The sequence below is a fragment of the Andrographis paniculata genome, unplaced genomic scaffold, assembly GCF_009805555.1.
Source record: "Andrographis paniculata isolate CXL003 unplaced genomic scaffold, ASM980555v1 Contig33END, whole genome shotgun sequence".
In the NCBI taxonomy this organism is placed as follows: Eukaryota; Viridiplantae; Streptophyta; class Magnoliopsida; order Lamiales; family Acanthaceae; genus Andrographis; species Andrographis paniculata.
The window spans coordinates 186,315-212,751 of record NW_026137566.1 but is presented as its reverse complement, the minus strand read 5'-3'; the positions used below and the strand labels follow the sequence as shown (position 1 = coordinate 212,751).

The following is a 26,437-nucleotide window of genomic DNA, read 5'->3' as shown; positions in this document are numbered from 1 at the left end:
TCTAAGAAGAGAAATTGATATTTGTATTTGAACAATGAAAACGGACAAAATTGATATTGTTAAAAGCAAGTATAATACTTATATCATTTTACGTGTGTGTAAATGCTAGCCACACATGTACCTATCTATTTTATCTTTATATCTACACAATATGTAGGTTACAAATTAAGAGATAATCAACCTCCATTTTCATTATTTTCGATCTCTAGCAATTCTTAATTGATATATATAATGGAGGATGAACATGATTCTCAGGTGGTCACCAACAGGCAGATTATACTCAAACATTATGTCAAGGGATTTCCCAAAGAATCTGACATGATCCTCACAACTGCCGCCGTCGAGCTCAAGGTTCCCGCCGGCGCCGGTGAGGCTATCTTGCTCAAAAATCTCTACTTGTCTTGCGACCCCTACATGCGACACCGTATGGGCATCCTCCACGACAGCTACACCACTTCCTTCACCCCCGGCCAGGTATATATATATATTGTTACTAATTTTTGAAACGTTCGGGAAAAAAAAAATAAAGACCCCTTAAATAATAATCAAAAGCAATTAAAAATATGTTTTTATTTATTTATTTATTTATTATATATAGTAGGTCTAAGAGAGAGAGATATATATATGTATGTATATATATACACACGAGCCATTTATGTAAGAATACGGAGTGTATTTATATATGTTTTAAAGTGCTGTGTCGTGAAGCCCCAAATTCAAGCGAAGCCCTGTACAAGTTTTAAGAAATTTGGACCATCCGTACAATTTTGGGTTATGTATCCCTAGAGTTTTACCCTACTGAGTATATATCTTTGTTGTATTTTTTTATCAAATTTAAATTGAAATCTAACTCGTGAAAATACTTGTTTAATCACCCTATAGAAATAGGTTCGTTGAATCGAGACACCAAATTTTTGTCTCTCGAGTGTTAGTATTTGTCTTTATTTCACTTAATTTTGTTATATTTGGATGTAGGTTAAGGAGCTGGATTTGATATTAAGAATAATAAAAATTTGAATTGAAATAGAATTTTAATGTAATATAGATAAAATTTTATACAATATTTTGAATGTAATTTAAATTTTTAATATAATATTTTAAATAAAAAACAAATATTTTATTTGTTAATTTTGAAGGAAAAAAAAAATGATGAATGATGGGGAGTCCCTACCAAAACTTACTATTGAAACATAATTTTGAAAATAATAAAAATTAATTAGAAAAACTAAATATATTTGATATGATAAAAATATGTACACGCATAAGATTTTTAAATAGAGAATATGGGTTTGCTTTTTTAACAAAATATATTTTTCTAATGCTATACATATTTATTATTTTTATATAATCTACATAATTTTCTATACTTTACATAAAAAAAAAAAAAAAATGTCAAACCAAAACACAAAACACAAAATTTTCCTATATTATATTTTTCATATAATAATTTAAATATAAAAATAAGCTTTTGAATCACTTTGATGTTTCCAAGAGAAGAAATTTTGGATGAACAACCGCAAATACAAAATTAAAAGCATAAGTTAAATAAAAAGTCTATATATATATATTATGACGGGGGAGTTTACGGCTGTTATTTTTCAAGTACACTACAAAAAATGCGCTGAATTTTGGGTGTATACCATGTGTCTATATATATATATTTATATATGAGATGATATGGAAACTTGAAAATCCACAAAACCGTTACTTTTTGAATATGCGTATGATAAACTTTCAATCAAGCGTAATAGCTTACAAGTTAACTATGTATATATATTGGAACAGCCTATTATTGGATTAGGAGTGGGTAGAGTTGTGGATTCTTCTCATCCGGGATTTGAGAAGGGAGAGTTAGTTTGGGGCATGACTCAATGGGAGGACTACACCCTTATTCAATCCGATGTCGAAAGCCTTTTCAAGATTACCAACAAGGCCGTGCCACTCTCCTATTACACCGGGATTCTTGGTACATATACTATTCATTATTTATCCTCAAAAATTAATGTTCCATTCACATATATTCCAAATTACTTTTGACATAATTCATTTATAATAGCATTGAAAAAAACACATTAAATAAAATACCAATTTCATCTCATAAATATTATATCAATTGCTTACTTTTTAATTATATTGTTATGAAAATTTTCAATACTTCATAACTTAAAATAAGAAAAAAAAAAAAAATCACATCTAAACATAGCCTAAAATAATGAAGTTAAAATTCTAGGCTACATTTATATATTTTGGAAATATTATGATACTTTAATATATAATATTAAAAAAACTTGAATTGAAATTAGTGATTTATATGTATGTTTATGAAAAATAAAAATTGAATGTGATATTTTATAGAAGATATATATATATTTATAGGAGTAATAAGATAATAAAATTGATGAAATATAGATAATTTAACAGAGCCTAACTTCATATAATTTAAGAGATTCTTATATTGTTATACAAAATATCATCGTGGTTATAACTTTGTAATAATAAATTTAAAGTGTCAATTTACAGGTATGCCTGGCGCTACAGCTTACTTCGGTTTTCATGAGGTATGTTCTCCGAAAGAAGGCGAAACTGTCTTTGTTTCAGCCGCAGCCGGTGCTGTTGGACAGCTCGTTGGACAATTTGCAAAGTCGGTGGGTTGTTATGTTATTGGAAGCGCCGGAAGCGAAGAAAAGGTTTTCCTTTGTATACTATTCATACCATATTTTAACACAAGTAGTTTAATGAATTGAGAAAAATTATTTAGCAGATCAATTTGAAAGATTCTGCATCACATTTGAAAAAATTAATATCTAGATTAATTGAAAAAAGAAAAAGTATTTCAGTGAATTAGAATTTGTTACTTGAAGACGCATTTGATCTTATGTAATTATATTAAATATTAGACTCGATAAATCACACATAGTATGCCTAAATCAAAAAAATTATATTTCCTTTATGTAAGATCTTGACTAATGTGTTCACTTTTGTGCGTTTAGATAGATTTTTTAATTTCCTTTTATGTCAAGTATGAAGAATTGTATCGGTAGTATAAAAAATAATATTTTGTATTACTTTATTGATTCTTTTTTTTTTGGATAATATATATTGTATTAGTGTAAGTGTATTGTACTTTTCAGTAATATTAGTAGCGAATTGTACCATTCAAAATATTTTTGGGTGAACAAACCAATTATTTCATTTAATATATTTTTTTTGTTTTTGAAGGTGGATCTTTTGAAGAATAAATTAGGTTTCGATGATGCATTTAACTATAAAAAAGAACCCGATCTGAATATTGCTCTAAAAAGGTTAGAACTCTATTCACATATTTACCCTCTTAGTCTATTTCGATTCTTTTTACTCTTATATTCGATTTTTTCTAAAATTAATATGTTAAAAAACAACTATTGATTATTATTATTATTTTTTGTGTGTGTATATACATGTTGTATTTAGGTACTTTCCAAAAGGGATCGATATATATTTTGAAAATGTTGGAGGAAATATGCTCGAAGCAGTTCTTCTCAATATGCGATGCTACGGCCGCATTGCTGCGTGTGGTATGATTTCACAGTACAACCTTGAGGAACCCGAAGGGGTGCGCCATTTATTTGAGATTGTTGCCAAAAGAATTCGGATGGAAGGATTTGTGGTCTTTGATTACTACCCCAAGTATAACAAGTTCTCGGATACAATTATCTCACTTTTAGACCAAGGAAAAATATCATATGTGGAAGACATAGTAGAAGGCCTTGAAAACGCACCAAGTGCTTTGATAAAGCTATTCCATGGTGCAAATTTCGGGAAGCAAGTTGTAGTCGTGGCTCGCGAGTAGCAAGATTTAAATAAATTCATATTTGAGAAAATGAAAGAATGTAACTAATTTCACGTTTGGGAACTACATTTTTAATATTGTTGATTTTGGTCTGAGACCAAATATAAAGAAATCCGGTTAACTATACTTGAGATAATATTTTGAATATATATACGATTTTAAATATTATATTTTGAATTAGAAATATATTTAATACTACGTATATAATTTTTTTTTCTGGTAAAGTGATGTAATAGCATAATTTTAGAAATATATTAGAAACGGTAAATGATTTTTATTGTCATACGAAATATTTTTATGATTTATAATAATTTTAATGTGTCCAAAGGAAGGTGAAACCATCTTTGTTTCAGCCATGGCTGGAGCTGTTGGACAGCTTGTCGGGTAATTTGCAAAGTCGATGGGTTGTTATGTTGTAGGAAGCATGGGAAGCGTGGGAAGCGAAGAAAAAGGTTTCCCTTTGCACTCTATTCGATCATTCTACACTATACTTACAAACTCATGATTATTATACATGTTATTCTTGTTTTGAATTAATTGTAATGAATCGAAAAGTTTTCTTTAATTGATCAACATGAAAGATTCCAAATCCTCATTAATAATAAATTTTAAATAATATCTAGATTAATTACAAAATACTTTAGGTAAGCTAGAATTTGTTACTCGAACATACATTAGATCTTATGTAACACGACTAAATCGATCAATCACACATGGTATTGATAAATCAAATATTCTATTGCTTTTATGAAAACTCTTGACATGTTTTTTGGCACGTCTTTTGAAGTTTTGAAAGAAAAATTAAAATAATTAAAAAATTGAGTATTTGATATAATATTTTATAAAAAAATATATTTATATTTGATTTGATATTTTTTATTTTTTAAAATACTATTGGCAAATAGTGCCAAGATTTATTATAGTTGAAATTATTTCTATTGTTATTTTAGTTTTTTTAAAGTGTGGTATTATTTCATAGTACAATCTCGAGGAACCTAAAATAAAAATGAAATGCTAAAGGATTACTGCATCTTATGGTTTATATACTATTTCACGATACTTTTCAAATGCTCACTTCTTTGTAGGGATGGCAATAGGCCGGACCGTCCGCCAGTGGTTTACAACCTGGCCTACATAAGACCTAGCTTGGCCTGGTCTATTTATTAAAAATGTCAGATCAAAATTTTTAATTTTTTTTATTTAAATAAAACAGACTTAGACTTAAAAATAATTTTTTTAATTAATAGACTGACCTATTTATTATTATTATTATGGTTTATATTCATTTAACCGGACACAAATTTAAAAGAAAGTGAATTAAAAAAAATTATGACAGCAAAAAAGAAAAATGTCATAAATTTGAATGAAAGAAAAAATATATAATTATCAAAATTAAACCTAAATCTTTATATATTATTTTTTAGAAAGTAAAATTATTAGGGAAATCAAAACATTATTATATAACAACAAATATAGAATAAATGAAATTTACTCTTATATTAATTATTTTAGGTAGGGTAGATTAGTAAGTTATTAATAATAAGTTATAATATTAATTTATTATTTTTTTTATATAAATAGTATTGTTTGGTATTTTAAATATTTTTAACATTACATGTCAATAATAAAATCTTATATAATACAATAAATAAAAAATATATTTATTTATTTATCATTATTATAAATTTGTTTTATAAAAAAATATGAAGTTTTAAAGATAGATAAAAATATTTGTTAATTGATGAGAAATATAGAAATAAAGGGGTTTTGAATGGTGATACGTATATCAATTAGAAATTTAATTAAATTAATTTATATTTGTTAAGTGAGTTTAAATTGATAAATTTACAAAAATAAAAAATAAAAAAAAATAGAAAAGTATCATCTTCTGTAGAACAAAAAAAAAAATGAATCATATGTGAAGGACAGAGGAAGTATTATTTTTTGGGAATCGTAATTAAAAATTCAATTAGTGTTGGAAAAATAGAGTAAATATTATTACTTAAAAATGCGTTCTATTTTATTTTACTCGTGTGAATAATTCAACAATAATTTCATTACATTGATTGCAAGTTATAATAATCATATTTATGTAGATATTATTTTCTTCATAAAATAAAGACTCTTTTCAATATTTTCTTCTATATAAATCTGTTTTTTTAAAACTCAATAGATAGTTAAGGAGTTCGAAAATGACGACCAACAGACAAATAATCCTCAAAGATTATGTCAAGGGCTTCCCGAAGGAATCCGACATGATCCTCAAAACCTCAGCCATCGATTTGAAGGTGCCGGCTGACGGCGGCGCTGCCGTCTTGCTCAAGAATCTCTATTTGTCTTGCGACCCCTACATGCGACTCCGTATGGGCGGTATTCACGACAGTTTCTACTACACGTCCTCCTTCACCCCCGGCCAGGTATATACATAAATCGTTGTCCTCATCATAACTTTTGAAAAGTTTGCGACGAAATAAAAATAAAAAAATTTCGGAGCGAAATAAAAATAAAAGGTATTCTTAAATAATAAACACAAATAAGTGTTTGATTGTGATTTCAAATTAAAGTTGATACTATTTATTTTGTACGGTTTTCAATAAAAATATACTCTCTATTCTCTTTCATAAAACATGGATTGTTTTAAGTTTTAATTTAGGGGTGTTGATTTGAAATTTTATTTAAATAGTATTTTGATATAATATTTTATAAGAACAACAATATATTTTTGTGGGATATATTACGGATTGTGTTTGAATATATTATGGAAGCGTTTTGAAGCTTTATAAACTTTTAAAAATAGTAAATAGTTAATATAAATAAGTGTTGTGATATAAATAAAATGTTTGGATGCAAACATTTTGTATAGAAATTAGGTTTTGATGTATTATTCTAAATGATAAATCAATAATCAATACAATATAGGAGTATAAATTTTTAAAAGAAATATTGTTAATGAATAGTGTCAAAAAGTTTTAAAATTTTTTGTCAATGGTGTGTTTAGTTGACACTTAGTTCTTGATTTTGATTTTTGTTTTTATTTTAAATAGTAATTTGAATGTAATGTTTTGTAAAATTAAATAATATGATTTTATAGAAAATTATGAAAAATTTATAATAAAAAAAAAAATTAAAAGTAAACATATGTTTTTATGTGTGATGAACAGCCTATCGTGGGATTAGGAGTGGGTAGAATTGTTGATTCTTCTCACCCAGAATTCGAGAAGGGAGAGTTGGTCTGGGGCATGACTAAATGGGAGGATTACACCCTTATTCAATCTGTCGGCAGCCTTTTCAAGATTACTAACACGGCCGTGCCACTCTCCTATTACACCGGAATTCTTGGTACATATACTATTCATCACCTATCCTCGAAAATTATAGTTGTGTTCATATTTTTTATTTGCTTTGAGATTTATAGAATTTTAGTAGAAAATAAGCATGGGATGTGAGATAAATATTCATTGGAAGAATGTTTTGAAATAATAATAATAAGAGTGTTTTTTTATATAATATTTCTTATACTCTGTTAGTCCAAAAGAAAAATATTCATTTTATCTTATTTGATCAGCCGATCACAAATATAATTGTTTCATTCTATTTCTCCTAAAAAATATCTTTACAATTCTATTATTTACAATAATATTACTCAATAAATCTTTTAATATATATAATAATAAGAATGTTTTAATCTTTCATCTATCGAAATAGGGTAATAATTGACTTATTTATAGGTAGTAAAAAATATTAATGTCACAATTTATAGGGATGCCGGGAGTTACGGCGTATTTTGGCTTTTTTGAGTTTTGCGCTCCGAAAGAAGGTGAGTCCGTCTTCATTTCAGCTGCATCTGGTGCTGTTGGACAGCTCGTCGGGCAATTTGCAAAGTCGAAGGGTTGTTATGTTGTTGGAAGTGCAGGAAGTGAAGAAAAGGTTTTTCTTTGTTCTCTATTCATACACATGCATATTTTTACACATATTAATCTCATTAAATATTTGACGATATTATTGTCTCTCTAAAAATTTCGATTCTTTTTTATCAATCATACTTGTCTAACTTGATAAAATTCTTTGATTTCGTTATAGAAACTTTCAATATAAAAAATTTTTTATTTGCTTTTGAAGGTGGATCTTTTGAAGAATAAATTTGATTTCGATGATGCGTTTAACTATAAAGAAGAAACCGACTTCAATGTTGCTCTTAAAAGGTCAGAACTTTCTTCTCTCATTTATCTTCTTTAACTTGCAAATGTTGATATATAATATATATATATATATATATTTAGTTTTTAATTTTAATAATAGTTTGTATGTGATTTTTTTTTAAAAAAAATACTTTCATGAAGGTTATACAATCAAAAAGAAAATAAAAATAAATAGCAAATATCATTTAATTTTGTTCTTCAAAACATCACATCATATATTTATATTTCATTTAATAGTATTACATTAAAAAAAATTATATTTAAAATATCGTATCAAATATCTATTTATAAAATCAATCTTAGCTATTTCAAAACACAACCAAACATAGCGTAGGTATGCTTTGTTTACTTAAGATCTATATATATATATATATATTAATTCTTTACCGTACAATTTTCACAATTTATCATAAAAATATATTATTTTTTTTAATAAACATTATATTAAATTTACCATTTAAACAAAAACAATAATATTAATAAAAAACCACCAAGTAAACATACTTAGTCATTACATACGTATATATTATGCATATAATATATAATGGTGTGCATCTTTGGTTTAGGTGTTTTCCTAAAGGGATCGATATATATTTTGAAAATACTGGAGGTAAAATGCTCGATGCAGTTCTTCTTAACATGAAAATGAAAGGGCGCATTGCCGTATGCGGTATGATTTCTCAGTACAATCGCGAGGAGCCTGAAGGGGTGCGCAACTTGTTTCAAATGGTCGCCAAAAGAATCCGAATGGAAGGATTTATTGTTTTTGATCACTATCATAAATATAATGAGTTCTCTGATAAAGTCCAATCGCTTCTAAAACAAGGAAAAATATCGTACGTGGAAGACATAACGGAAGGCCTTGAAAATGCGCCGAGTGCTTTGATAAAGCTATTCCATGGCGCGAATGTTGGGAAGCAAGTCGTAGCCGTGGCTCGTGAGTAGCAAGAATATTGAAATAAATTTGTGATTGTGAACATGAAATAATGGTTGCCAACAATCTACTATGATTAATAACTTAATGATTTTGGTTGGTTGAATTTTGAATTCGATGACATTCGGTTTGAAATACTTTAGAATAAAATTCTTTATTTGGTATTATAAAGTATTTAGACTTTGTTTATTTAGAGTTATGTTTCAATTATTTGATTATGCAACATGATGATTTTTGTAAAAATATATATTATATATCTTTTCTAGAAAATATATACATTCAAATTACTATTAAAAAAAATTAACATGAAAATACCAAATTAAATTTCAAATAAATAAACCCTTAAAATAGATGATTTTTAAATATATATATTAAAAGTTGATAGATTAAAAATACATGTTAACCTTGCAAATTAAGGAATTTTGACATACTATCATTTGGAGAATGGGGTATTGAATATTTGTCTCATATTGAAATATATATATATATATATATATTAGAACTCCCTTAAATATAAAATTAAAGAACAATTTATTATATAGCCAATTAATTTTAGAATAAAATTTCAAATATATTTTTTTTAACAAAAATTATAGTATTTATTTTGCTTGTATATTTTTATATTATGAATATAATTTTTTAATAAAATATTTTATTAAATATTATTTTAATATCAAACCCAAATCAAAATCTTTTCAAAGCATAAAAAAAAAAAAAAACACACCTTAGGATCAAAAAACATCCTAGGGACTAATATGAAATCCGACCATAAGATAATGACGCTAATTGCAATTTCTAAGATTAACGATGGTCATATGCGCTTATTTTGACCGATTTAAGTCCGCTGAGCTAACACACACCTGATTTCTCCTCCTCCTCCGCCGCCCGCCGCCGCGCTCTGCCTCGACGGTCCAAAAACCTCCCTAAACCCCTTCCCCAAGCATAGGCCACAACCATCATCGCCTTCATATATTGTTGAATTTGTTATTTCTTCGTTTATGTAAGAAAGTATCGATTCCAGAGGCGATCATTTGATTTTTGGTTTCTTCCCCGACCATTTCTCGCTCATTTGATAGCTGTAAGTCATTCTCTTTCGCAGATATTGGTGCAGTGCAGGCGTAATGATTATCCTGGCTAGTCTTCGTTGTAATTTTATTTTCCGTGATTCTGCTTGTTTATTTAGTTTCGGTTTGAGCTGGTTTTATTGTCATGTTTGATGTGGTTTTCCTTTGTTTTTTTTTTTTTGGTTTAGCTTCGAAATGTTTGCTTCTAGTTGGGGGAGCAACGGATTGTTTGTTCTAAGTGTGTTGGGGAAAGTTAGTTTATCTTAGTAACAGATGGGTGTTTTTGTTATGTGTGTGCGTCACTTTGCTTATGTTTGGTTTATTGAGCTAATAAGTGTTTGAATCATGGATTAATTCTATATGAAATTTTGTCTTCTGTTCATTTTATTGTTTAGTGAATGTTACAACCAATGTGTGCGCATGTAATGGTGGTCTTATTTATGTGAGTGTGTCTCTGGTGTCATCAAATTGAATACCTAAGCAAGATCAAAATGAAGAAACATAAATGATTGATGAGTGTATGGACTTCAGCTTGTTGGCGTTAAATGGTTAAAAATTTTATAGTTATGCGTTGTGTTCATCAATGCTATACTGTCTATCATTTGTGATGTATTGGGAACATTGCAATTAATTTAAGCTTTATTTGGGCAAAAAATAATAAACTGAATGAAGACTATAATCTGCTTTAGTTCTGCCGCTTGCATGTTTCTAGTAGTGTTTTTCTCATGAGGCTGACTCAATTATAATGCTGCTTTCTCGTCGGAGCTACAAGAAACATTCAGTTTTTTGTGTCCCTCGATGGAGTATACGTTCTATTTTCTGAATGTTTTTGAAGAAATGAATGGAATGCATCAGATATCTATATTATATGGTGGTAACTAGTAGCAGTGCCTTTATAGCCCAAATTAAGGAACTCTCTTTCAAGCTTAGTTATTTATATTTATTCTGTGAAGTGAATTGATTTGTGTATTATATGTTCAATTGTCTTGAGAATTGGAATATCTGACTTTCGTTTTCTCTGCTAAGTGAAGAATTCACAAGATGGCTTCCAAGGCGATTTTGAGGAGGAGAAAAATCATTAAGGATTACTTTAGTGTACCCGTCCGTCCTATTCAGGTCTTTCAATCCTTGGGTCCTGGACAGGCTTGTCTGTGCTTGGATCCTCACAGTTATACTTCCTCAACTGGCCATATCTCTCAAGGTTTAGAACAACTGAGAGAAAATAATGGGACTTCAACTTTTAGTAAGGAGCCTCTAGTTTTGTCAACCTTTGGAATCTTTAAGCAGAAAGCTTATGTAACCAGAACATTCAGTTATGGAAATAGAAAGTCAGATTTCAGTTCCATGGTAGGATTTAGGTCAATTTTACAACCTAGAAATTATGCTTCCATAGCAACAGCAAAGCAGCCTGATTTGGGGAGTGATGATGAGGATAGTGAAGAAATGAAAGCCAAGAAGAGAAGGGAAGCTTCCCCAGAAGAATGTGATCAAGCTGTTGCAGGACTTAGTACTGCAAAGGAGAAAGCAAAAGCTAAAAAGATGCAAGACTCTAGTGCAGACACCCCAATTTTGAAGAAACTATGGGCCACATTTCTGGGCATTGGTCCTGCTTTGAGAGCTGTGGCTTCTATGAGCAGGTCAGGATTCTTAATAAGTAACAGATTCTATGTTTGGAGCAATTTAAGTAGATGCCCTTTATGATTTGCTTTTTCACATACAGAGAAGACTGGGCCAAGAAACTTGTCCACTGGAAAAATGAGTTTGTATCAACATTACAGCATTACTGGCTAGGTTGTAAGCTTCTGTGGGTAGATGTCAGGATCAGTTCAAGATTATTGCTGAAACTTGCCAGCGGAAAGAGTCTCTCTAGAAGGGAAAGGCAACAGCTTACAAGAACCACTGCAGATGTTTTTAGGCTTGTTCCATTTGCTGTTTTTATCATTGTTCCATTCATGGAATTCCTGTTACCTGTGTTCCTGAAGCTCTTTCCCAACATGTTACCATCAACATTTCAGGACAAGTTGAAAGAAGAGGTATGGATTCAAAATTTTATTAATATCAGTATCTTGACTGACAGTGGTTAACAGTGTGTTCTTTTTATGATATCATCTTCATGAACCAATGGCGATAGCTTCTATGTTGTTTCAGTTTTTTAACATGTGAACTTCTATAGCTTATCTATCCAAGCACCCTAGGGTTTGAATATCATCTTATCTCAACTTTTAGGAAGCATTGAAACGGAGATTGACTGCAAAAATAGAGTATGCAAAATTTCTTCAAGAGACAGTTCAAGAAATGGCAAAAGAAGTTCAAAATTCAAGGAGTGGAGAAACTAAGAAAACAGCAGAGGACCTTGATGAATTTTTAAATAAGGTCAGTACAATACTATCACTCTGTATAAAAGTCTCACATCCAGCATCTTTGTTTACATGAGTTTGTTTGTTTACAGGTTAGGACTGGTGGTCGGGTTTCAAATGAGGAAATTTTGGGATTTGCAAAGCTGTTCAATGATGAACTCACACTAGATAACATTAGCAGGTTTATATGTTGATTGTAGTTGTATTACATTGCTTTAATATCTAAATAAGTGATTATTCTCATTTGTTGCTGGGATTGTGATTCAACAGACCTCGTCTAATAAGTATGTGCAAGTACATGGGAATCAGCGCTTATGGAACAGATGCCTATTTGCGGTATATGCTACGGAAGAGGTTACAAAGGTGTGCCATCCCATTCTCTATAGTCTTGCATAGGATTCATAGTCTTTGGGAAAGTTCACATTTTTATGATCAATATATACAAGCATGCATGTTTTATGCAATTAGAATGCAGTCTTGTTTTAAACAAATTATGTCACATCTAGCCGATTTTAAGAGGTGATCACCAGAAGTTATGCTCGTCATGCATTTGTTTTATTTTGAGACGGATATTCTATGAGTTGTATTTTCAACATTTTGCAGTTTAAAGAATGATGACAAATTGATTCAAGCAGAAGGTGTGGAGTCTCTATCAGAGGCTGAGCTTCGCGAAGATTGTAGGGAGAGAGGTATGATTGGAGCATTTTCAGTGGAGGAAATGCGCCAACAGGTTTGTATTGAACAAAAGATGATAATTTATAGAATTAGAAGTTTAGGTTTTGGGATGTCCAGACAGTTTCATGCCTCATTACTCACTTTTCAGTGATCATTGGGTTTATTTTCTAAGTATTGTCTATAGCATATAGGATGCTAGTAACAGGTTGTTGTTTAGGATCTAGGTTTTAACCAGTCTTAACTAAAGATGATAGCTATTGTCTCCATTATCCTTCTAACCTATCACTGCCTATTATTACTAAATAAAATCCTCTCATTTTCCAAACAAATAGAAAAAGAATGTGGCTATATGAGCTCTTTGAAGATTTGAATTCATCATTTGGGATTGTGCTCCTCAGCCTCATGTATCAACGGCTTGTAGCATCTTATAAGAACTTGAGTACATGATCTGTGTTCTACAAAAACAAGCTGCACGGATGTTAGATGTTATATCATGTAGCTGAATCTTGAATCTGAAGTCCTACATAAACTGTAAAACATAAACTCTCTTAACCTATAATGGTGTACACAACTTTTATAATTTGGGGATGTCTATGCAATAATGTTTCACTTTAATGAGCTATCTTAAATCCTCTTCTTTTCTGGAGGTTTCCCTAAGTAGCTACCTATTATAAATGATGTAATAACAACCTTTTTTTTTTTTTTTGTCTTTTTTTCTGGTTGCAGCTCCGAGATTGGCTAGATTTATCTCTGAATCACTCTGTCCCATCTTCACTTTTAATACTTTCTAGGTTAGTTGAATTTCTTCCCCAACTTACCTTCCCGTATCATATTCTGTTCCATTTTTCTTGTTTGTTGCAGATTTAATAACTGAACTCATTCTGTTCACAGAGCCTTCACAATCTCAGGGAAATTGAGACCGGAGGAAGTAGTGCGAGCTACATTGTCTTCACTTCCAGATGAGGTTGTGGATACTGTAGGGATTACATCGTTACCATCTGAAGATTCTGTTTCCGAAAGGAGGAGGAAGTTGGACTTCCTTGAAATGCAGGAGGAACTTATCAAGGTTGATGAACATCTCTTCTATTCATGAGATATTACTATATGATTTGATAATAATAGGCTCTATCGTCTATCTTACAAATACCTTTTGATTTATCTGTGTGTAGGAAGAGGAAGAGAAGCAGAAAGAAGAATTGGCACGGAAAAAAGAATCTGATGGTGCTGAAGTTGATGTGGCTTTAAATGAGATGATACTCCCAACAGCAGAAGAAGCACAACAACAGGCTAGATCAAGGGCTTTGGATAAACAAGAACAGCTTTGTGAACTCAGTCGGGCATTAGCTGTTTTAGCTTCTGCTTCAGTAATAAAGACATTTCTGGCATTTGAGTTTCTTACGAATCTAACTTATTGAGGCCGCGCAGGTGCTTATAGTCTAATTGTTCGCTTTGTTTTACTGTGCAGTCTGTAAGCAGGGAGCGTGAAGAATTTCTAAGACTTGTCAATAAAGAGGTAAGTAACTTGAGATACACCGATTAAATGTGGGAGTAGCCGATGCAGCAATAACAGGATATGATCATACAGCATGCAACACTAATACATAAGAATAATACATTCTTTCCCACAAAGTGTAACACAACATATAGACCTGAAATTTGTATTAACGATATACAGTAGATGTTCAGTAACATGCAAATTCAATTAAGAGTGCTATTCATTTTAGGATTATTCAATATTTGAGGATAAGGGAATAAGTCAAATTAATAATAGGAAGCTCCATTTCTGATAATTGCTTAAATTGCAGTAATAAATATACATGAAAATAATAACTGATGTTTTCTTGAGTTCTGATATACTCAGAATTACTGTAAGTTAGCATTGACAAAGTTACTTGTGCATGAGGACATGGAAATGATAACGTCCGACACAATGTATTTCTTAGTTTCAAATGTATTTTCTATAGGTTTGCAAACAGGTCGCGAGATAGTCATATATTAGGCTTAAATCACAAATTAATTTTACTAAGCTGTGATTGAGTCTAAAATCACATGTAATAATACTTCATATTTAATTTCCTATTTTCAAACATATATAGTGCTTCAACATTTCATGTTCGCACTCAAACTGAATATACTATTAAGATAGACAATGATTTCTGTTGCTATGGTGATTTCTCATGATATTTCCAGATCGAGCTTTACAACAGCATGGTGGATAAAGATGGAACAAGCGGTGAAGTTGAGGCAATGAAGGCTTATATAGCTGCTCATGATAAAAATGAAGATGGAGCTGAAGTGCCTGAGCACAACAGGGTTTCATCTGCTCTTATAGATAAGGCATGTTTACACCGTAAATTTAATATGTTACCACTTACGGAAACACTAAAAGTGAACAAGAGAATATAGTAGTAAGCGTCCAATTTTTCTGATTTTTGAAGTAGGAACAATATGAAATTGAGAAATCAGAAAAATGACAGCATTCAGTAAGCACCAAATCATACAATGCAATTTCCGATTTGATCTAGGTTGATGCTATGCTTCAAAATCTTGAAAAGGAAATTGATGCCGTGGATGCAAAAATTGGCGATCATTGGCGGATACTCGACAGGTAAATATGTGCTACAATATTTAGTTTTCTTGGACTATTCTAATTTTGTTGAGAAATGTATGCTGCATCATAAGATTGGTCATTGGTACTTAGCTTCAACGATGAATATTTTTCTGGACCAACACTATTCCTATTTTATATTCTTCGTGTGGGGTGGCAACAATAATATTTGCACATGAAAATTATCAAAGGATGGATAGATTCTAGTCCATATAGCTTTCTACCTGTTGTACGACTAATATCTACATAAACTATCCATCTCACTTCCAATGCAGAGACTATGACGGTAAGGTGACGCCAGAAGAGGTGGCTTCAGCCGCAATATACTTGAAGGACACATTAGGCAAAGATGGGGTGCAGGAACTCCTCAGCAGTCTTTCCAAAGATACAGGTCAGATCGAACTTTCTTCTTCTCGGAAAGTATCAGTAATAATCACATTGCCTACTATTTGATCTTATCGTTCTACTTCAGATGGGAAAATACTTGTGGAAGACATTGTCCGACTAGGCAGCCGTGTGGAAGGTGGCCGGAATGCTGATTAGATATAGTGAATACAATGAAGTAAGTTTATCCGCTGTTAGTCATCCGTTACATAGTCGCGAGAGGTATTATGCTTATGGTCTCTATAATCGAATGTAACATATATGATCTTCATGCTTTTATACATGAGACTTTATATTTTTCGATATGTTAACATATGGAAATTAAATAGTTACGTCTAGCAATGAACAATGGAATGCATCAATTGCTGCTCATGAGTTCTGAAGCCAAGTAGTAAATATTTTTAGCAGAAGTTTCGCCATTTTCGACTGTCTCCTTCGCCATTTCTTGTCACTTTAGCACTGAATGTGCTGCTCTCCAGCCTTGAATAAAATCTAATGACAGATCGGCAAAACTTTCTCAATAGACAAAAGAGAAAATTGCAGAATATATTCCATCATCTCTCTGGTAAAATGTTTGCAAAAAAGTTGATATTTCTGGGATATTTTTTGTAATTTTCCGATAGACAAAACGTTTTTAAAATCCTATTAATAAGGAGTTACTAATGAGTCTGGACGTGTTCTTATATAAGAACAAAAATACACATCATTCATCAATTGTTCTTAAGTTCCGATACGAAGGCCTCAATATTCGTCGCCGAAGTCCCCCCTTCGTCGACGGCCTCCTTAGCCAATTCTTGCCACTTCGCTGCGTTTCTTTTCATCTCTTTCGCGCGATCTCCTCGAATCATGCATTCGACGCACCTCCTGATCTCTTCTCTTGCAACAATCCCATCTTCCCGCGCTTTAACTCTCGTCCCGACTCCCCACAAATCCTCGATAAGCTTCGCGTTCGTCGTTTGGTCGACCCACTGCGCCATGGCTATAAGTGGCACGCCATGCACCAATGCCTCGAGCGTCGAATTCCATCCACAATGCGTCATGAAACACGCCACGGCGTCGTTTGCCAAGACCTGAGGCTGGTGGCACCACTCGACGATTAGGCCTTTTCCCACGGCTGCATCGACAAAGTTTTTGGGGAGTTTATTGCGCTCGGAAGCTCTCACTACCCACAAGAAGAAGCAGTCGCTCGTTAGTAGCCCGAGCGCGACTTCTTCCATTTGTTCTTTATTGAGTTGCGCCAAACTGCCAAACGATACATATACAACCGAGCTCGCTTCCTTAGAGTTTAGCCATTCGGCGCAGGCGTCTTGTCGCGGCTCGAACAGACTGATCATGCTGCTGTCATTGCTCAAGTATTTCTTGTCCGACTGCAGCAACGAACACATCGGTCCTACAGTTTTGATCGCCGGCCATTGGCTCGCCATCCAGTCGACAATCTGGTAAGAAAATTTACAAGAAATATACAGATCACACCAAAAATCAAAACAAAAATAGCTCGATCATGTTGAGCAATTTCAACTTGACTATAGCCTACCCGAGTCTCGAGCTTGTAGAACGTGTTGAATAGAATCCAATCGACTTTTTCCAGGTTCAAAAACTGCTCGGCGAGAAGCCTCATTAGCGAATGCTTGGGGTCGGAAAAAGCATCGAAATACGGCAAATCCTTCTTCGCATTCAGGGGAGGCAGTGAAGGCAGCGAAACGACACAATCTTCTCCTCCGCCGTCTTCTTGATCGTAAGGATATTTGAGTGAGCCTTGTTGGATATGGTAGTACACGGCGCAGACGGCGCAGTTCTGAGTGAAGAGCGACGCGGCGCGCAAACCTCGCGCATGAGCTATGTCGAGAATCCACGGCATGGTCGAGTCGTACACGATGGCTTTAGCTGCAGAGCAGCGCGAGCTGTCCAAGAACTCCGTGAGGTTCTTTGAAAGCGCGGCTTGTAGGTGCTTAAGGTTCTTGTCCATGGTATCGGATTCCTCGGCCTCGTCGGAGCCATCCCCGATGTCGACTATGGATATCATGGAGTCCCACGCGGACATCGACACTGTCGCCGATCTTCGTACACGTGTGGTAGTGATGAGGGTGATCCGTAGGCCTTTCGACGCGAGGCACTTGGCGAGCGACAGCGCCGGGTTTATGTGGCCCTGCGCCGGGTACGGGAACACCAGAACGTGAGGCTTCTTCTCCCCTGCTGCTGCTGCGGCTGCGGCTAGTTCCTTCATTGTTGTATGTTTTCTTGCATTGAACCTTTCTTGTTTAATTTATATATATAGGAGGTGGTTGTTACCGTCTTAAATGTTATAATTCAGCCGTTTAAATTTTTGAGTTGTGAAGTCAAAATTGGAGGGCTAAATTGTACCAAATCTAGTGGGTTCACATCTACTTTTAAAACTCCTGTTTCGTATACTTTGCAGTACTAATTTCTAAACTCTTGAAACAAGATAAAAACAATTATTTCTGAATCGGAGATTTTTAAATTTATTCGCAGCCAGTGAATGGTTAAATAACGACGAACCGTTTTGAAACTATAAAGGATTTTGAGCAATTTCATTAAATCACAGGTATATTTTGTGTAATTTAATCCAACTTAGAGTCCGGCATTATTGGACGGACTAACCTAGAGTTTGTCTAGAGTTTTGTCTTTGACATTTATATATACTTCGGTATTTCCTCACATGGAAAATTCTAGTAAAAATATTTGATTTGACAAATCATTCTGTTCAAACTAAGGAGAGGCGTATTCATTTAAGTTTTTATTAGATTTTTTTTTAATTTTAAAAAATTTATGAATTGCGTATATTTCATTAGATTTTTTTAAATTTTAAAAAATTTATGAATTTATTTAAATCTAAAAAGTTCGTAGAATCCTGGCAAAGTTTGATGTATTTTATTAATGGATTTAGATGAAGTTTCACATGTTTTGATTAAATTATTTTATAAATTTATATGAATTTAATAAGATTGTAAAATAATTCTTTTATTAATTTATATAATTATATAAATTCATCTAAACACAAGTTTTATAAATATAAAATGTTAATAATTAAAGTTATTGTATATTATTATATTTTTATAAAATAAAGTTAATATTAAGAAATAATATATAATTATTTAATGATGTACAAAATATTGTAACAAATATAATACTGTTATTATGTATATTAATATTTTTTATTATATTATTCTTCAATATATCAATTCATTTTTATATTTATTATAGTTATTATTTATATAATTTTTTACATAATAATAAATATATAGATAAAATCAAAATTTGTATTTACAATTTTTGAAAAAAAACTGAAATAAAAAAATTAAAAATAAATAAATATAACGAACGGTTCAACGAGGAAAAAATATGTATATTTAGTTAACTTTACTGAAAATAGTGTACTTGATAAATAAAAATAAAAGAAGACAATAATACAAATTTATTATAATAATAGTATTTTTAAATATTATATTTATAATATAAAAATAAATATTTTCATTAAAAGTTACAGAATAATTTTTTAATATATTTTAATTTTAAATTATTTTTCTATTAAATATTTATAATATTATTAATAAATATTATCATATTATTTATAGCTTATAGATCATCATCAATAGCAATAGCAGGAACAACAATAATAATAACAATTTTAATAATTCATTAAAATCCATATACTTTGTCTGTGGCTTTGAGATTTTGGATTTAGATTTATAAATAGTAAAAAGTTCATTCGAATAGTTGTGTGATGTGAAAAAAAAAAAAAAAAAAAAATTAAAAATCTGGATTGAATTTTAAAAATCGAACAGAAAGTGTACAAATTCTTTTTCTCAATTTTCTGAATAACTACCAACAAATTTACGTTGGTATAATAAATGCATGAATAGAATAAATTTACAAGTGTATAAAAGCATATGGTTGTGGCAGTTTTAGCCGTAAGCGTTTGTCTGTATGTATATGTATTATTGATGAGAATGTGGCAAATTTGCTGTGGTATCTTATGGCTGTCCATTTCCACAAAGTAAAGAAGAGGAAAACTTTGTGTTGTCTTGTTTCGCTTTCAGCTGTGGCCTGTGGCCTGTCGCCTCTCGGTGGCCTCACAATTCTGACAAGACAGATTTCTCATTTCTAGATAGGGGCTTTACACTAATTTGGTGCTTGTTTCGGGACCATTTTGCAATTTTCTTGACCTAACTCTCATAGCATAGCATAGCATATACACAAGTTACACGAGAGACAAATAGATTACTAGTAATTGTATTATATAAACTGATGGGAAATTAAATTCAGTATTCTAACCCTAAATCATGTATCCATAATTTTAACACTAAAAATTATAATTAAAATGTTTTAATCCACAATAAATTTCTTAGGATATGATTTATGTATGTTAAGATAGCAAGGATTTTTGTTTATGATTTTTGTGATTTCTTCGAAAAACAAAATAATTGTACCATTATAACATAATTATTCTGAACTAAGTAATTCAATATAACATCATATTGTAAGATTTGTATAATAAAAAATAAAAAGTTGCAATGCCAATTTCATATCAATAGCTTGGAGGCTACCAGGTTTGTATGTTTTCACGTCATCAAATATATATATATATATATATACCTATGATTGTGAAATTATCAAAGTCACATCTTACAAAGCAGTTGTCCATATCACTATCAATGTAAGTATGTAGAACCATCTATAGATGTGATAGTGATTTTATTATTATTTTTTTAATGTGAGAATCCTTAGTTCCTATATTTCAGGTGTGGTTTAGATAAATTTCGGATTGAATCTAATAGTCAGTAAATTAAGTTCAACGGAACAAGTCACACTAGGCGAACATATGTGACAGGCAAGAGCGGGAGGTATCGAGGAACCCAAGTATATATTCATTTAATTTATTTTTTGTAATTGACAATACAGATTACGATCCAAAAAACATATATACTTTTTCCTTACTTCAAAACAAGTATGGCCAAATTTTGGATGCCAAAAACCTTTACCACTCTATCTCATTATAGAAAGTTACCTATAAGAGAAGACTATGGGAATGGTCGAAACTTACCACTTTATATCATCGTCAATCATTCCTTCTCAGCTATTACCACAAATACGTCCTTCAACGACCATCTCCGTCTTTCATTTTTGTCGGGAGGATTTATCACAGCTTTCTCCGTGTCAGCTGGACGGTACCCGATCACAATCTCTCTTCTTTGTCGAGCACGCAATAGTATCTCGTAGAAACTCAACTCTTCGCCTTCGTTCAGGTAAAGATCTGCTCCTCTTATGTGCAGCTCATTTCCCTGTCAACGTGTGTATATATATATATATATATATATATAGATGAGAAGTGATTGTAGGATGATAATCAAAATGTGCGTAAATTGCATGAATTTCTTGTTTTCGAGGAATAAAACTACAATGGCAAGTGGGAGATTACCTGTTCGGCAAAAAGTTCTTCAAGTACATCGTTTATCTGGCGATCTTCTGCGACCATGGCCAGTGCCATGCTGACGAGTTCATTCGACAAAACATAATCGCTTATTTTTGACATGGATAGTAGATTTTTAGTCCTTGGATCGAGAATTTCGCTGATGATAACAGATTTATCTGAAGCTTGCTGCATTTCGCCGATCCATGAGCCTTGCGAGAAGCTGCCTCTCGGACAGTGAGAAGCTGTACCTTCTCTGTATGGAAGGCGCTTCGCCTGGGAAGTCGAAAGTCGGATGAAATTTTAACTTCTAAAAAGATAGAAGTAAAGATCAATATCTTAACACCATACCTGAATGTCGCGTATCAACAGTAACGTTGCGAGTGATCTGGAATCAGCCTGAATTGCTGAATCTTCGACTGATTCATCGGCTAAAATCAATATCTGAATTGTAAAAACTTGTCATCAGATAACACAGCGGTAAATCATAGAGACTTAAAGATAGGTATCACTCACCGAATCGAAAGACTCTAATGGAAGGCTTTCAAGGTGACGACGTATCACAGCATTTCCTTCACGGTGGACGAGTTTAATATTCACCAAACGGTCGACGTATAGGCTACCATCAGTGAGTTTTCTCTCTCTTTCCTTCTCAGGGACTTCATTGAACATCCACAACTCCGACCCTTGTGCTAGAGAAGCATCCAATACCTAAACCAACACGCAAAAAAGTTTGCACTGATGATGAACGGGACGAAAAGAAAATTTTCAAACGAGCTAAAAGCCATAAAGTTGAAGAATTTTATGGAAAGTCGACACATAGAAGTGACTGAAGAAGGTTATGGGAACACCACATGGATAAGAGGATCCCCAGGACATTTCAGCTCCACCGGAAATAAAATCTTTCGGAAGTCTACTGTAGGTTTTCTACACCATTACCGTTATCATATCCTCGATATCCCTCCGCCAACCGCAAAGAAGAATTCGCTCAAATGTCTTCGGCATTAGTTCATCCTTGGGTAAATTCCCTCCCCAAACCTGCATCATACAGTTGAAGAAGAAAGGAATTAGGAACGTCAATCGACAGCTTACCACAATCATATCATCAATGTCTCTTCTCCATCCACAAAGTAGAATCCTCTGTGGCATTCTTGCAGGTCGGATAATGGGTATGAATGTGGCATCTTTCACCTGAATAATGAAATTCATTTCATGTCTGTAAGTTCAAATTATGCCACCGACATGAATTCCATGGCAGGAATTACCCCTTAATACCATTTCTTTCGGCAATGGCCATCTGACATTCTGTTTTGTTCTATTCTTATCTGTTTTATGCTAAATAGCTTTAGTGAACTATGACACAGAAGCCAACTTTTCTTCCTAAACCCAAACTTAAGGAAATCTAGCTTATGCAAATACACTTCTTGATACTGCAGACTTAAACAGAAACTAAGCATACTTTAATTTGCTGCCGAATCAGTTAATTGAAATTCATAATGTTTCGATATGCAACTCTATCATATGTACCATAAAAAAAATTGCTGGAATTGCTGATGCAGTCAGATATTACTGGTTGTGGTTCTTAGGTCTATATAGTGTTTCCTGGCACATATGCTTAAAATCAGGTACACCGTTTTACTATAGCCGTATTCCACTCCCCGGGTTGTAATATTAAATGCAAAAATCAATAACAAATAGCATTTTCCATATAATCTTTCAGACATGCCAAAGACAGAATCTATAAGATCAATGCAGTAGAATGTAAATGTAACATAAACAGAAACAAGAATCAAGTGTTATGAGCCATGATCCATACATAGTTCCAAAACAAAAATTACGAAATTTCAAAACAAAAGCTAAAACAATTCTGATTCGAAATTTAATCATTGTAGATTCTGATGTTAAAAGCCTATTCTAGCTGCTCAGACTATCTGCCATTTAAGACAATAAAGACTTGCTCCATAGTTTGCCTTTGTAGGTAAGTCTACTCATCAATATTTTATCATCAGATTGTACATCTAATTCTACATAAAATGGTATGAATCTACCGTAGCTGTTTTCAGTTCATTTATCGACTATACTAAGAACTTTTAAGAGGATATGATGTAAAAACTAGATTATCCATCACATTATCAAAGAAAAGGAAATGCACCGTTGGTAGTTGCGATGGAGCATAGGTATCATCATCCTCTGCAATAACAAGAACCTCATCCCCTTCTTGCAGAACATAAGAGTCTTCGGGATTCAGTATTATTTTCCCACCATGTGAAGCTACTTTCACTCCACAAGGAATAGCCTGGGGGAAGCTAATCAAAACATCCTCGAATTGCATTCCAGCCAGTTGAGGCCAACCTTTAATGTAGAACTCACAATTTTCGAAACCAAGAATATCTTCCCATATCTGCACTACAAAAGTCACCAAAAGAGAATAAGAAACAGCAGAAAAAGAAAGACAACAAAAATAGATAGCAACAAACAGACCTGAGCGAGGCCTGGTTGCCGAGCACATTGAATCATCAGCCTACCAATTACATCATGCGCCACAACAGTTTCAACAAGATCCCCACCAACAAGCTTAACAAGGACTTCGTTATCAAGATCACTTAACTCAACCACAATATGCCCCCGCAATCCTTCTTTAACACCTGTGAGGCTTAAAACTGTCCTTAATGCACGAGCATCGCTCTGCATTCATAATAAATGTTAATTGGTACAAGCTCCCATAAAAAACATCTAGATGCATTCCCATCCTCCGTCCTACTAACCTGATCAGCATTTCCATCTTCAGCAAGGACAATTATTGCTCGAGCCTTTGAAACAGATACCTAAAAGATTTTCCATTAGATTGTCCAAGGGATTGTACTTTGTTTTGTATTTTAGACAAATCATGTCGCAATTCAACAAGATAATTATGTCTTCTAGTGATTCTAAGAACTCATTTTTGAAAACCACGGATATATGTGGGTATCAATAAACATTTAATCATGCAATTAAAGTTAACACTTAAAGTTAATGTGCTTTACTATTATAACTTTACACAAGATTCATATATATATATATAATGAAAAGCAAGGAAGCAAAACCAAATCTGTCCGTACCTTTTTAAGGTCAGCTAATATCAAGGGGCTTCCACTTCTGCAAATGACAGAAGTTCCTCTAAAGTCAAACTCCATTTTAGAAATGTCAAGTTCCATTTCTTCTTTGTCCCGCTCAGCCATGACAACCACAATTCCCCCACCCAAGCTCTCGTTAGCTATGACAAGTTGATTCAACAATGATCCCTAACATATATCGTAACAGCAGCCAGTTAGGCATTTACACACTGAAGAAATGATAAATTCAGAATAAGACATGAAACAAACCATTTATAATTTCAAGCTAAACAATGTCACACCTACCAATTTGTCACTCCATCCTAGGATAAGCGTGTGATTTTGCTCCACAACTTCACTTCTTCCCTTCCGCAGCGAGTCAAACTTCTCAGAAATAGCATCAGAAACAAGTCCAAGCATCATCGCAAATATAAGCATCCCACCGAAGCTAATCGAAACAGAGACTAGTCTAGGACCAAAGCCCACAGAATCAGCATGATTCCCTGAATCAGCGACATATGTCCAAGACAACCACAGAGAATCAGCCAAACTATCACCTGTCACACCAAAAAGTGCCAACCCACCGAGACATATTACCAACAAAGTAGCAACTAACAGGGCTAGAGACTTTGCATAAGGAGTCACCGACAAAAACACATCAACCCGGTACGCAAGCTGCTTGTTCAAAGAGATTTCCTCAGTGTTATTGTCTCGCGACCTTCTTGAGCTCGAGACATAGTCAACATACTTAATGAAAACAAAAGGAAGCGATAGCAATGTGATCGATACAGCTAATGCTACAATTTTTAGCCTCTCGCTGGTAATATTATGATCGAAAGAATCCTGTGGTAAAGAACTACGCATATCTACAGCATCCAATATCTTGCAATGTTTGAGCATCATATTGAGCTTTAATAATTGGTCCTGCATAACAGAGGTAATAATCATTCAAAGGCTAGACTACATTGAATACAATGCAATCCGATTCAAATTGAGGTTATAGAATTGGTTTTGCATTTCATGCAAATCACCTGTAATTCAGAAACCTCTCGATTTAAGGAAATATATTTGTGCACAAATGAAGATAACACCATCGCCAAAACCTGCAAATCAGCACAAGCCTCAGTCTCATCAGAAACGCTACATTATATGCATAAGCACTCGCACGCACACAGTGAGAGAGAGCGAAGAAGAACTGACCGTAGCTGTAAAAGCAAATTGCCACCGAACTCTCAAACCGCCGGTCAGAAATCCAGCAAAAGTCTTCTCCGACACCATAGCGTTCGTTTTTCCATCTTTTTCCACGCAATTCTCCAACGCAACGGCGCCGTTGGACTTGATCTCAGTAGCTCCACCGCCTTCCAAATTATTATCATCAAGCAGCCTCGTTGACTTCTCATGGCTCCCAAACTCAAAACGCCGGCGACTGAACTTGGAAACCGAGCTACTAACCGAATTCGAACCATCAACATCCGCTCGCGTCTCAAACGACGCCTGCCCGAAGCTCAATTGCTGCGACGACGGGCGGTAGGAGGAGAATCTCCTCCTTCTGGGGGTTCTGTGGATGATGTTACGCGAGGAGTGCGCGAATGAGTAAGAAGGGAAAATCCAGTCTCTGTCGCCGTCCGCCGCCGCCGAGGAGGTCGACGGCGGCATGGCGTCGTAGTTCCAGGACATGTTCGGAGTTCGGAGAATTAGTTGGTGGAAGGAAGATTCGTTGTTCGATCTCATTATTATCATTATTAATTTATTATTATTACTAACATCTAACATCATCATCATTATTAGTATGACGTCATTTATAAATAGACAGAAGCCCGGCCCAATTAGATAGAAGCCCGGCCCAATTAGGGAGGCTATATATTCC

General features: G+C 33.1%; 5 protein-coding genes across 7 annotated transcripts; 3 read left to right on the top strand and 2 right to left on the bottom strand.

The window, feature by feature from the left end:
• Positions 1–168: 168 nt before the first annotated feature.
• On the top strand, positions 169–3,955 carry LOC127248263 (2-alkenal reductase (NADP(+)-dependent)-like). Its single transcript, XM_051270529.1, has 5 exons — positions 169–474; positions 1,786–1,966; positions 2,521–2,687; positions 3,220–3,302; positions 3,451–3,955. Exons 1-5 carry the CDS (start codon positions 232–234, stop codon positions 3,827–3,829), a joined length of 1,053 nt encoding a protein of 350 aa, XP_051126486.1. The 5' UTR covers positions 169–231; the 3' UTR covers positions 3,830–3,955.
• A 2,066-nt stretch (positions 3,956–6,021) lies between these two features.
• Positions 6,022–8,973, top strand: LOC127248264 (NADP-dependent alkenal double bond reductase P2-like). The gene is made up of 5 exons (XM_051270530.1): positions 6,022–6,246; positions 6,991–7,168; positions 7,590–7,756; positions 7,949–8,031; positions 8,595–8,973. Exons 1-5 carry the CDS (start codon positions 6,022–6,024, stop codon positions 8,971–8,973), a joined length of 1,032 nt encoding a protein of 343 aa, XP_051126487.1.
• An 839-nt stretch (positions 8,974–9,812) lies between these two features.
• LOC127248261 (uncharacterized) lies at positions 9,813–16,399 on the top strand. 2 transcript variants are annotated; one of them, XM_051270526.1, is made up of 15 exons: positions 9,813–10,040; positions 11,058–11,663; positions 11,747–12,059; positions 12,253–12,399; positions 12,476–12,564; positions 12,654–12,746; positions 12,987–13,113; positions 13,785–13,849; positions 13,950–14,124; positions 14,228–14,422; positions 14,524–14,571; positions 15,249–15,395; positions 15,584–15,666; positions 15,942–16,057; positions 16,139–16,399. In XM_051270526.1, exons 2-15 carry the CDS (start codon positions 11,068–11,070, stop codon positions 16,207–16,209), a joined length of 2,265 nt encoding a protein of 754 aa, XP_051126483.1. In that variant the 5' UTR covers positions 9,813–10,040; positions 11,058–11,067; the 3' UTR covers positions 16,210–16,399. The 2 variants fall into 2 exon arrangements, with proteins under 2 accessions (XP_051126483.1, XP_051126484.1); XM_051270527.1 differs by having other exon boundaries at positions 11,053–11,663.
• Positions 16,400–16,571: 172 nt separating this feature from the next.
• On the bottom strand, positions 16,572–18,304 carry LOC127248262 (UDP glycosyltransferase 9-like). Its single transcript, XM_051270528.1, has 2 exons — positions 17,585–18,304; positions 16,572–17,486 (listed from the first exon to the last, which is right to left on the bottom strand). Exons 1-2 carry the CDS (start codon positions 18,272–18,274, stop codon positions 16,761–16,763), a joined length of 1,416 nt encoding a protein of 471 aa, XP_051126485.1. The 5' UTR covers positions 18,275–18,304; the 3' UTR covers positions 16,572–16,760.
• A 2,609-nt stretch (positions 18,305–20,913) lies between these two features.
• LOC127248210 (ion channel CASTOR-like) lies at positions 20,914–26,352 on the bottom strand. Of its 2 annotated transcripts, none has more exons than XM_051270425.1 (12): positions 25,771–26,352; positions 25,602–25,673; positions 24,877–25,494; positions 24,577–24,759; positions 24,244–24,303; positions 23,960–24,163; positions 23,631–23,879; positions 22,418–22,669; positions 21,995–22,189; positions 21,830–21,922; positions 21,488–21,754; positions 20,914–21,350 (listed from the first exon to the last, which is right to left on the bottom strand). In XM_051270425.1, exons 1-12 carry the CDS (start codon positions 26,350–26,352, stop codon positions 21,132–21,134), a joined length of 2,994 nt encoding a protein of 997 aa, XP_051126382.1. In that variant the 3' UTR covers positions 20,914–21,131. The 2 variants fall into 2 exon arrangements, with proteins under 2 accessions (XP_051126382.1, XP_051126383.1); XM_051270426.1 differs by having other exon boundaries at positions 22,418–22,516.
• Between the last annotated feature and the right edge of the window lie 85 nt (positions 26,353–26,437).

What these genes read in the sequence shown, in the direction of transcription:
- LOC127248262 (XM_051270528.1), bottom strand. Translation starts at nt 18,274, where the DNA reads ATGAAGGAACTAGCCGCAGCCGCAGCAGCAGCAGGGGAGAAGAAGCCT. An exon ending in TCTACAAGCTCGAGACTCGG is followed by an intron (nt 17,487 to 17,584) that starts GTAGGCTATAGT and finishes TTTTCTTACCAG; the next exon opens with ATTGTCGACTGGATGGCGAG.
- LOC127248210 (XM_051270425.1), bottom strand. Translation starts at nt 26,352, where the DNA reads ATGATGATGATGTTAGATGTTAGTAATAATAATAAATTAATAATGATA. An exon ending in TAGGATGGAGTGACAAATTG is followed by an intron (nt 24,760 to 24,876) that starts GTAGGTGTGACA and finishes GATATATGTTAG; the next exon opens with GGATCATTGTTGAATCAACT. An exon ending in TGTTGATACGCGACATTCAG is followed by an intron (nt 21,755 to 21,829) that starts GTATGGTGTTAA and finishes TCGACTTCCCAG; the next exon opens with GCGAAGCGCCTTCCATACAG.
- LOC127248261 (XM_051270526.1), top strand. Translation starts at nt 11,068, where the DNA reads ATGGCTTCCAAGGCGATTTTGAGGAGGAGAAAAATCATTAAGGATTAC. An exon ending in TTGATGAATTTTTAAATAAG is followed by an intron (nt 12,400 to 12,475) that starts GTCAGTACAATA and finishes GTTTGTTTACAG; the next exon opens with GTTAGGACTGGTGGTCGGGT. An exon ending in TCACTTTTAATACTTTCTAG is followed by an intron (nt 13,850 to 13,949) that starts GTTAGTTGAATT and finishes TTCTGTTCACAG; the next exon opens with AGCCTTCACAATCTCAGGGA.
- LOC127248264 (XM_051270530.1), top strand. Translation starts at nt 6,022, where the DNA reads ATGACGACCAACAGACAAATAATCCTCAAAGATTATGTCAAGGGCTTC. An exon ending in CTATTACACCGGAATTCTTG is followed by an intron (nt 7,169 to 7,589) that starts GTACATATACTA and finishes CACAATTTATAG; the next exon opens with GGATGCCGGGAGTTACGGCG. An exon ending in TTCAATGTTGCTCTTAAAAG is followed by an intron (nt 8,032 to 8,594) that starts GTCAGAACTTTC and finishes TCTTTGGTTTAG; the next exon opens with GTGTTTTCCTAAAGGGATCG.
- LOC127248263 (XM_051270529.1), top strand. Translation starts at nt 232, where the DNA reads ATGGAGGATGAACATGATTCTCAGGTGGTCACCAACAGGCAGATTATA. An exon ending in CTATTACACCGGGATTCTTG is followed by an intron (nt 1,967 to 2,520) that starts GTACATATACTA and finishes GTCAATTTACAG; the next exon opens with GTATGCCTGGCGCTACAGCT. An exon ending in CTGAATATTGCTCTAAAAAG is followed by an intron (nt 3,303 to 3,450) that starts GTTAGAACTCTA and finishes TGTTGTATTTAG; the next exon opens with GTACTTTCCAAAAGGGATCG.